Source organism: Balaenoptera ricei, chromosome 5 (assembly GCF_028023285.1).
Source record: "Balaenoptera ricei isolate mBalRic1 chromosome 5, mBalRic1.hap2, whole genome shotgun sequence".
Taxonomy (NCBI): Eukaryota; Metazoa; Chordata; class Mammalia; order Artiodactyla; family Balaenopteridae; genus Balaenoptera; species Balaenoptera ricei.
Window position 1 is genome coordinate 49,178,424 of NC_082643.1, and position 10,569 is coordinate 49,188,992.

The following is a 10,569-nucleotide window of genomic DNA, read 5'->3' on the forward strand; positions in this document are numbered from 1 at the left end:
CACCATTTCCACCCTTCCATTCCTTTCTAACCTATAAACGTACAAAGTTGTTTGCTGACCCAGGACCTCTCTCTTCTTCCTCTATCTGGAAAGCTTTTTTTTTTTTTTTTTAATTAATTAATTAATTTATTTATGGCTGTGTTGGGTCTTCATTTCTGTGCGAGGGCTTTCTCTAGTTGTGGCAAGCGGAGGCCACTCTTCATCGCGGTGCACCGGCTTCTCACTATCGTGGCCTCTCTTGTTGCGGAGCACAGGCTCCAGATGCGCAGGCTCAGTAATTGTGGCTCACGGGCCCAGCCGCTCCGCGGCATGTGGGATCCTCCCAGACCAGGGCTCGAACCCATGTCCCCTGCATTGGCAGGCAGATTCTTAACCACTGCGCCACCAGGGAAGCCCTGGAATGCTCTTGATTCCATTCTTCACCTTGGTAGTTCCTCATCCTTCATGTTTCAGTTTAAATATCCCCTGTTTAAGGTAGAGGGTGGAAACTGCACTCCCTTTAATCACTCTGGCTTAGGAGTAGGCACATGACCCGACCTTTTATTCTTCTCAGCGCATCTGAGACATTCAGAATTGGAGCAAGGAGACGAGTGTTATTTCATCTAGCAGTGCCCTGCAACACAGTAAGATGTTAGTCAGTATTTTTGAAGGAATGTGTGCAGGCTTCTCTTTCAAAGCTAGGAGAACATGGGGTGGGGACCTTTTATAAGAGCAAAGATGTCTTTTCTCCACTTAAAACCTAGTGAAAGGTAGACAGTATATTTAGTAGCTTTTGGTTGTTTATAAATACTTCACAAACTTAATAAAACTAGGCTGACAGAGGTTAAATGGCTTGACCAAAGTCATACTGCTATTAAATGACAGTGCTAGACTCAATTCTATTAAATCCTACAATGCTAGAATACCTGCTTTGGCACTAAGGAAAGGAAATATTAGTGCAGATGCAGAAGCTATAATCACAGGGAGAGCCATTCCTCATCTTATAGAATCTTTCTTTCTGTTCACTTACATTCACCTAATTCCAGCTTTCTAGTAAAAGCCAGATGGAAAAATCGGCTTCGACTTAGCCGAGATAAGGGTGTGTCCCTGCATTTTCTTGACAGATTTCTTGATGTGGTGAGAATAAAACTGCAAACAGGGTAGGTAGATTTTATTCTGTTCTTTCTTATTTTTTTTAACATCTTTATTGGAGTATAATTGCTTTACATTGTTGTGTTAGTTTCTGCTGTATAACAAAGTGAATCAGCTATACGTATACATATATCCCCATATCCCCTCCCTCTTGCTGTTCTTTCTTATTAATCTGCTGACTTAGTTAAGGTTGTGTTCACCTTTGAATACCAGAAAATCCCAGCAGTAGCTTAAAGAAGTAGGAGGAGAGTAATTTTCTCACACAAGAAGTCCAAAAATGGCAGTCCAGAACTGGTTCAGCTGCTTCTCCATTCAGAGTGGGCTTTTACCCTCCTGTTTCTCACCACAGGGGCAGAGATATAAAAGGGTAAAGGAATACACACATACACATACATGCACACACACCATCTTTGCTAGGTGGCACTTCCAAGAAAGTTTCTACAGTAATCAGACCTTTTTCCTCTCATTGGCCAGAACTATATCACAAGGCCCCTTGCAGCTAGAAAGTGACTAGGGAGACAATGAGTAGCATCTATACCTTCTGCTCCCTTCATTTAATGGCTTTTAGCATGATAGTCCAAGTATCTAATATCATAATACTAATACCTTTTAGATTTACATTGGTGCAGAAGCATACAGTGGAATTTAACCAAGTGGCAATGGCTAATTCAGATGGATCCGAAGCTATGCTGAACAGAGTGATGACAAAAGATAATATTGGTGTCGCTGTGGTATTAGAGGTCCACAAAGAACTATTTGGAGCAGGTGAGTGCTGTTTAAAATATTCTCAGAAAAAATAAACACCATCTCAAGTGCAGCAAGTCTTGCTGATATTTATTGCATAGTTATTTTCTTGTCTTTTGAGAAAATTTAAGGGAGACAGGCTGGAAAACAGCACTAATTGTGTAAAGCGTCATCTATATCTTGGAATATTACTTGCCAGGTAATCTGTAAAAAGGAAAATCTTCACTATGCCATTAATTCCAGAAGGTTATTTGAAATAAGAATAGTTTTAAGCTGAATTTGGAAATTATGATGATTTGGTTCTCCTTTTAGCCATATTTTTAGCTTCTTGACTGTGAAATCTTTTGTCTTGAAGGTTAAGTACTTCGCACATTTTCTCTAATTTCTTTGTTATATCTCAGTCATTGTCAGGGTAAAAGAGGCATCTTTTATCTACCTGGTACTTTTGTTTTCCACTTTAGATATTTATAGCTTCCTTCAAAGTAAGAAACTCATTATGTACTTTGCATATCCAGACCTTTTTTTCCCCTCTCTACTGCCTACCTTTCAGCATTTCATTGTTTACTTAACTATATTTTAGGTAAGAGCAAGGAGAAGGTGTCAAGACAACATCAGGGCTTTTATTTTAAATTTTTTTTCTTTACTTACTACCTGTAGAAGAAAAGATTTTTGCCTTAAGTACTGATTGAATTATTCAGACCATGCATATCTGTCAAACCTCCTTTTCTCACTGTTCTTCAGTTTATCCATCATCAAAGACAATCAGTCTTTGATGTGAGATTTTAAATTCCTTCTTCTTTTTTAGCCTCTCCATTTTTACTGACTTTTATGTCCTTTCCAGTCTCATTCTTCTCAAAAGTTTGGTACCATTTTTTCTGGTAATGCGAACATTGAATTTCTTTTAGAGTTTTACTCTCCTTTTAATTTGCAGAAGAGTAATTACAAATTATATAGTTAAAACTTTCACATTCTGAAATACCTCTCTCTTATACTCCTGGAAGAGTAATTTAATATTATAGAAGGTGCTTATGGCCTTTTTGAAGGGGCAAGTTTTTAATATTTAGTATAGTGAACATATAATCTACAGCCAAAAGTGATACTGTGAAACTCCTGGGAAAAGAAGAGAGCTTAGAGAATGATCAGATTGCTTTAAAAATGACCATTTCTGTCACATATGAAAGATAACTTCAGTTTTTTTTTACTCAACATTAAAGATAATTATAGCTTGGTAAGACGGAAACTTTACCAAAATAGTAGACTAAGAAAATCAGGTCTTTCTGCAGAGTTGATATTTTTAATAGAAAATGTTAAGAGATACTTACAGAAATTCTATAGAAAAGTTAATTTTGTATGTATCTAATATTCCAACAGTACAAAAGTACATAGAGTAAAACGTGAGAGTCCCTTCATCTTATTCATACCCTCTCGGAGTAACTCTTATTCATTCTTTACACATTACTAACATATATGTGTATAGTTTTATTTAAATGGCATCGTACCGTGCATATTGAGTTTTGAGCCTTAAGAACTTTATGGACACTTTTTTTCTCTGTCAGTACATGTTAACTGAGTTGAATTGTCACAGTTTGCCCCTTCAGAGGTACCTATGGCCTCTTTGAAAGGGCAAGTTTTTTAATGTGTTATCCTCATCCACCATGTTAATATTTATTTTGACAGAATTATAAAACAGTATTTTAGGGGGAAAAATAACCTTAGAGATTTTATAGTTGAATACCTCATTGTCCAAATGAATGGCTAAGTGATTAGAAATAAAGGTTAGTAATTAGTAATAAAGCCAAGTGTGAAACCTATGTCCAGACTTTGAGAGCACACTACTCCCTAATTCTCAATTTTTACATTACTTCTTTTGGGTGTGTGGTATGAATTTGTTTTGGTAGCAGATTCATAGCAAATTCACTGCCTTACTTTATTTTGTATAGGTTAATATAATGTTACTGCCTTTTACCGCTGACCCTGTCACTGATGTGCTCAGGAAATGCAAGGTGAACAAGTACTGGGCAGTAGGAAGAACTTAAATTAAGGTTTAGGTGATTCAAATAACTGAAAACCTACCTCACTAGGTTACTGTGATATTTAAATGACAGAGATATTTAAACTGCTTGTTTACACTAAGCTCAGCAAATCAAGGTACTATAACTAAATGTTGGTTACATCACAGTATAGCTCCTAACTTGGGTAGAGAGCAGGAGTTGGCAAACTTTTTCTGTAAAGGGCCAGGTTGTTAATAGTTTAGGCTCTGTGGGCGACATATGGCCTCTATCACAATCTTCTAAAAAATGTTTGGTAGAATCTTTAAAAATGTAAAACCAGCCTCAGCTCATGCAGGTTGTACAAAAACAGGTGGTCGGCCAGACTTAGCCCATGGGCTGCAGTTTGTCGACCCCCATGTTGGGATTACCAGAATCTCAGCACTTTAGCTTCTAAGAACTACTTTATGAGATAAAGGGGAAAATATAAATGAATGGAAAAGAATAAAGAAGTGGTTATGGGTTTGGGGGAGAAAACCTTAAAGATACTGCTTTTTTGATACATGAAGTATAATCTTAACCTTTGTTTCCCTAATGCTTAAATTTAGGTATGAAGCCTATTCATGCTGCAGACAAACAGCTGCTTATAGTGGCAAATGCCCACATGCATTGGGACCCAGAGTATTCAGATGTGAAACTCATTCAGACCATGATGTTTGTCTCAGAGGTTAAAAACATTCTGGAGAAAGCCTCAAGTAGGCCTGGCAGCCCAACTGCAGATCCTAATTCCATCCCGCTGGTGCTATGTGCAGATCTTAACTCATTGCCAGATTCAGGTATTTATAACATCATTTCCTCTTCACTTTCAGTTTTGTTTTTACTTCTAGTTGAAAGGTCAGTTAGCTCTTAACTTTTGAGTAGAGACTTTCTTTTCTAAATTATAGAGTGTATCAGTAAGAATCCCAGGGATGGAGCATGGAGTAATTGAGGAGAGTTTATTTAGTTAAGCTATTTCCAAAGATGTGTGCAGGGTTAGGGACATAAAACAATGAAGGATGCAGTACCCTGCCACTAGGGGAGATAGGGACCCTTCACCACCTGTACACCTAAGGGGGAAAAGTGGTGGGAGCTGTTATCAGAACTTGGAAAAAATAGTTACGAGGAGAGGGCCATGTAATAGGAGCGATGGATTTGAATTGGGATGCAATCAATCCCTTGCAAACTGACGAGCCAGGGGAATATATATCCCTGCCTCACTCTGCTACTGTCCTCTGATCTCTCGCCACTGCTGTCCATTGACCAAATCCAACTAGAAGCTAGAGTGGGGAGGGGTTTGCAGTTGATGCAAGTAAAGGTCAGCCTCCTGCTGCACAGAATGCAGTGGAGAAGGGTGACCTGAAGAAGCAACCAGAAAATATGCAGCACAGGTAGCTATCTAGTTTAATAATGTTGGCAACCTTTAAGTGAATTCATTAAATGATGCTTGAATTCTGATATTAGGTGCAGAAGAGTAATCAAAATTATCTTAGGATTTCACATTACTTCTTGAGCTCCACTTAACTACTTTATGTCCTAACTTAAATTATTCTAGATCTTTGTTAAAAAATCAGTTCTGCACTTAGATATTAAAATTCAAATGTAAAACATTAAAGTATCACAGTTTTGCTGTTACTGAGGCATGTTCTAAATTTTGTTTATTTTCAGTAAGCTACTTTAAATTGTTTAAAATAACCACTCAAGAATAAATATAACATAACCCAAATGCCTACAATTGTAATATTAATAAAAGTCTCAAATCTAGAAAACACCTTTGCTTTTTCTCCTTAGCAAATAAATGCCGAAATCATCCTTTCACAAATGTTTGTATTCAGCCCTTAGGCCCATTGACACCTTAACCATGTCCTCCTTTTTTAATCCTTTTCTTTTTTATTGAGTAAATTGCTCTCAAGCACAGGTTTCCCCCATCTCATTTGATTTGGTTAAGCCAATGAGCTATCATTTGGCATCACAGCAGGCTGAGTTGACTCAAGCCAGACTGTCAGGCCTGGATCCTGGTTCTGCCACTTAGGAGCTCTGCAATCTATGGCTAGGTTCCTCATTTTTAAATAAAGGGATAATCATTTTATCCACTTCATAGAGTTGTTTGTAAGGTTTAAGTGTGTAAGGCACTTACAGCAGTGCCTGGCATGTAGTAACTGCTGGATAAATGATAGCTCCTTTTCAGCTATTCACACTACTGATGTTGCACTCATCATGTATTCATTATATATGTTGCTGTCATTCCTGATCACAAATAGAAAGAGATGACTGACAAACTTTAGTAATCATCATCGTCATAAGAAGGGTTGTGGTATTTTTTTCATGTTTACTTATTCAGTGGAAGTGGTGAGCTTTTTTTGAATGCCTCTACTCTCTTCAGCTTTTTAGACACATCTAATATTTTTGACCAAGTGGTATACCTCCAGCATATAATGTACTGTTTAGTGTCACTGTAGCTCAAAACAAAGAATGATGTTGCCTAGCTGAAGCTAGACATTGCAGTGTTGAAGATGCAAAATCTATTTTTATTGTCAATGATTTAAAATTTTTTTTATTATGTATGCTATATTTTACATATTCCAGAAGTCGTTGATTGACTGCATAGAATGGTGAAATGCTAAAGAGATAGTGCTTTGGAATAATATTCTAAAAATATTTAGGGTCAAGACCCTCCTGGTGAATGCCATCCTAGACCCTGGGAATCATCTTCAGCTTGAAGAACCATTAAGAAAACTGAAGATATTTCTGGGTGATCAGGATGTTTTGCTCTGGAGTAGGCAAATACACCTCAGTTTGATGGAACCATATGAAATTGCTAATATTTGATTTCTTTAGCATCAACAACAAAAAGGCAGTTTCATATGTAAAAGTAAATATTCAGTGTAGTAAAACCACTCTGAACTTGGTGCATGCACCTGGCAACAGATTTTGGCCATGAAGTCTTCTGTAAGGTCTAAATGCTAAATGGTAGTGTTTCTTCCTTCTTTATTCTACTAGGTGTCGTGGAATATTTAAGCAATGGAGGAGTAGCTGACAACCATAAAGACTTCAAGGAACTAAGGTACAATGAGTGTCTTATGAACTTCAGCTGCAATGGAAAGAATGGAAGCTCAGAAGGGAGAATCACACATGGCTTCCAACTGAAGAGCGCCTATGAAAATAACTTGATGCCTTACACCAATTACACCTTTGATTTCAAAGTGAGTGACAGCCTCTGGGTTGGCATAGAAATTATGTCAAATACAAACATGTGACAAGAAAGATATGTGTTATTTATGCTTAATAGTATAATCTTCAGGATTTTTTACATTCTCAAAATGTCTTGGCTAAGTGTGCACATAATGTAAGGAGGTTTCTTAGGTTTTGTGGTGGTTATTGTTGACTTGAGAATTCTCTTTGAACCCTTATTTGTTCAAATTTCAAATAACCATGATAATAGCAAAAAATTCCAAAATACTTTACTATGTGTGTGCCAGGCACTGTTCAAAAGCACTTTATATTTATTAATATAGTTAATCTTCACTTGTCCGTACCATCCCTAACTTTCAGTAAGGATCCAAATAATAAGCAACCTGATATAGCTACATTCATCTTGAATGAATCTGTAGAATATTCCCTCAAAATTTCCTTAGTACTTTCCATTGATATCTTATTTATCTTTATATATTCCAGGTTTCTTTGTGAGATGGGTTAGAGAAAGTTGTGCTTAGGGTCTATTTTATATCCGTGTTGTCATGCTAATCAATGCCCAGGCAGTAGACCATTCCAGCTTAGTAAAAGGACAAGAAAGATTTTTTTTTTTTGCACAATAAGAAAAAAAAAAAATTAGAGGGCCAGTTGTACAAAACCAGTTGTTCTTTTTTTAAAATTTATTTATTTATTTTATTTATGGCTGTGTTGGGTCTTCATTTCTCTGCGAGGGCTTTCTCTAGTTGCGGCAAGCGGGGGCCACTCTTCATCGTGGTGCGCGGGCCTCTCACTATCGCGGCCTCTCTTGTTGCGGAGCACAGGCTCCAGACGCGCAGGCTCAGTAATTGTGGCTCACGGGCCTAGCTGCTCCGCGGCATGTGGGATCCTCCCAGACCAGGGCTCGAACCCGTGTCCCCTGCATTGGCAGGCAGGTTCTCAACCACTGCGCCACCAGGGAAGCCCCCAGTTGTTCTTTTGAAACATTGATTGGTAGTGATTTTCTGTAGTCAGTCCCTTTCCCTTTGCCAGTTTTCTAATCACTCTGTCTGCCTGTAGCTCTTCTATTGTACCTTTGTTTGACTTTCTGGCATTTCAGGCATCTATCCTAAAGTCTTATACAATCCTGAAAAAATGCGGTTGTTAGAAAGTGGTTAGGAGTAAGAATCCTAGATGGGGAATTTAATAAAATACCAAAGGAAATTTATGAATTGGGCTCTTACACATCTCCGATAACCTTTTTCCATTTTCATTGCTTGTTAGCCCCTTTCCAAGAAACAGATAGTAGGAAGAAGAAAGGAAATTTGTGTGCTTATGTTATTGGTCAGTTTTCGTAATCAAGAAGTGGAAAAGAATTGTTTAGAAGTTGAATCTAATTTTAGTATTTTTGCTGTTAGAGTAGAAAATACTATTCAGAGATAATTGATTTTGTTCAGATCACTCATATGCAGTAATGTACTGGTAAATATTTAATAATCAGCTTTCTGAGAAAAAAAGAAGCCCAAATTTGTAGTGTTTGCTGATTTCTGTGGTACGTGTACTCCCATTGTAGTAGATTTTAAGCTCCCAACATCATACTGTTGAACACAGAGTTGGGGTGAAGTGCTAAGAAAGCAAGTACTAGCTGACTCTATCACACCACGGCTTCTTGTGTAAGCTTAAAGGAAAACCTCGGGACTTAATGATACACAGATTACTGTAGGTTAAATCCTATACAGTGGTATATAATACAGCTCTGCCAGCAGAGCACAACCCAGAAAACCTAAAATAAAGTTCCTTAAAATAAGTGTTCAGTAATTCTACAACTCTTATTGTTCTTTTGGTTTGTGTGTAGGTAAAAAAACCAAATCATTTTTACCTTAACTAGGCTTTTATAAAGGTTGCTTTTACCTTATCCACAAAGTAAAAATTAGGGAAATAAGGTTTAGAATATTAATCTAAGCCATCTTCCTCTATCATCTGAGTTGTTTTCAAACCTTTTGTTGATGTTTCTTCAAAAGAACTTACATGTATTAATAAGTGAATAAAAGAATCTTATTGAACCATTTATATTGCCTAAAGAAGTACAGTTAAAGAACCAAAAGTGCATGGCTCAGAGAGTGTTTGATGTTTGCATATGTAGGATAGGGTGAGAAAGGGCAGAACTATAAATCCGTGCGAGAGAGGCATGAATGGGAAGATAAATACGCTGGCTGGCGGGGTAGATGGATGGGAGGGTGGAATAGGATGGAAAAGAAGGATGATCAGAGAACAAACTAAGAGCATACCTGACTAGAGAGAATTAAGCTTTTGGTCCAAGTAGCAGACAATAAACTTTTCAATTTCATACAAAGCATTTTATGTAATTAGTGCTGTGCCAATATTGAAGGCAGTTGGTAAAAAAGGATAGGTAACATCAAATGTAAAAATGTCATGTGATTAGCATTAAATACAGATCCAAGTATGGTGTTCTGCCATTGCATCAATGGAGTACTGTTAAATTTTGTTTACTTGACTTAGCATTTTTTTACTTTCTTGGTTCTCGAATAAATTAGAAATGTAGAAAAGTGGTATTTAGAACTCAGAGTCATTTAATCTAGAACTGATTTGAAATGACTTGAAGGGTAAGCAGTTAGGAGAATTACTTGTAGACAAGGTATCTTAGTGAGTTTAGGTTGCCATAACAGAATACCATAAACTGTGTGGCTTATAAAACAACAGAAATTTATTTCTCACAGTTCTGGAGGCTTGAAGTGTAAGATCAGGTGCCAGCATGGTCAGGTTCTAATGAGGGTCCTCTTCTGGGTTGCAGACAGCTGTTTTCTCATTGCATCCTCACATGGCGGAGCGAGAGCTCTCTGGGGTCTCTTTTTATAGAGCACTAATCCCATTCATGAGGGTTCCATCTTTATGGCCACCTGCCAAAAGCCCCACCCCCTTATACCATCAGGTTAGGGGTTAGGATTTCAACATAGGAATTTGGGGGGAACACAAACATTCAGTTCATAATATCAGATAAGTTGAATAAACAGCCTAATTCAAACTTGCCGCTGCTTTCACCATCACCTGCTCCCCCTCCTGCCTCGTGCCAATCTAAGGGTGTGTCTGAACCATTTAATGAAAAGAGGAAGGACAGTTTTCCTATTATGTCAAGTAGTAAATCTTTCTGTTAACACATTGTGAAATGTATAGTGTATAATTTTCTCACATTCTTTTACAAAACAAAGCTTAGCATAATGTCACCTCATAAACTATTTTCATTGTTTTTACTTTTTTCTCATATACACTTCTATAGACTTACCTATAGACTTTACTAATATAAAGACTTTTCCCACCTTTTTATGGTCTTTTAAAAAAGAAACAGTTTGAATCAGAAAAGGTTAAGAATCATTAGTCTGTAACCTTCTTTGTGAATATGATACAGTGTACAAGTGTACCTACATATGTATAAATATTTGGGCGAGTTCAGACATGAACTTGCTAAGGATTTTGATAAGAGCTT

The 10,569-nt window shown here is 37.3% G+C and overlaps 1 protein-coding gene across 9 annotated transcripts in view; it reads left to right on the forward strand.

Annotated features, from left to right (window-relative positions):
* The window catches only part of CNOT6L (CCR4-NOT transcription complex subunit 6 like), a 363,313-nt gene that overhangs the window by 95,236 nt on the left and 257,508 nt on the right, over positions 1-10,569 (forward strand). For all 9 annotated transcript variants that reach the window (XR_009503290.1, XR_009503291.1, XR_009503292.1 and 6 more), the window contains exons 9-11: positions 1,745-1,896; positions 4,472-4,699; positions 6,900-7,102. Coding sequence is in view for 6 of the 9 variants with exons in the window: in XM_059922801.1 (XP_059778784.1) it covers positions 1,745-1,896; positions 4,472-4,699; positions 6,900-7,102 (583 nt within the window). In the remaining 3 variants the exon portion in view is untranslated. The remainder of the gene's footprint in view (positions 1-1,744; positions 1,897-4,471; positions 4,700-6,899; positions 7,103-10,569) is intronic.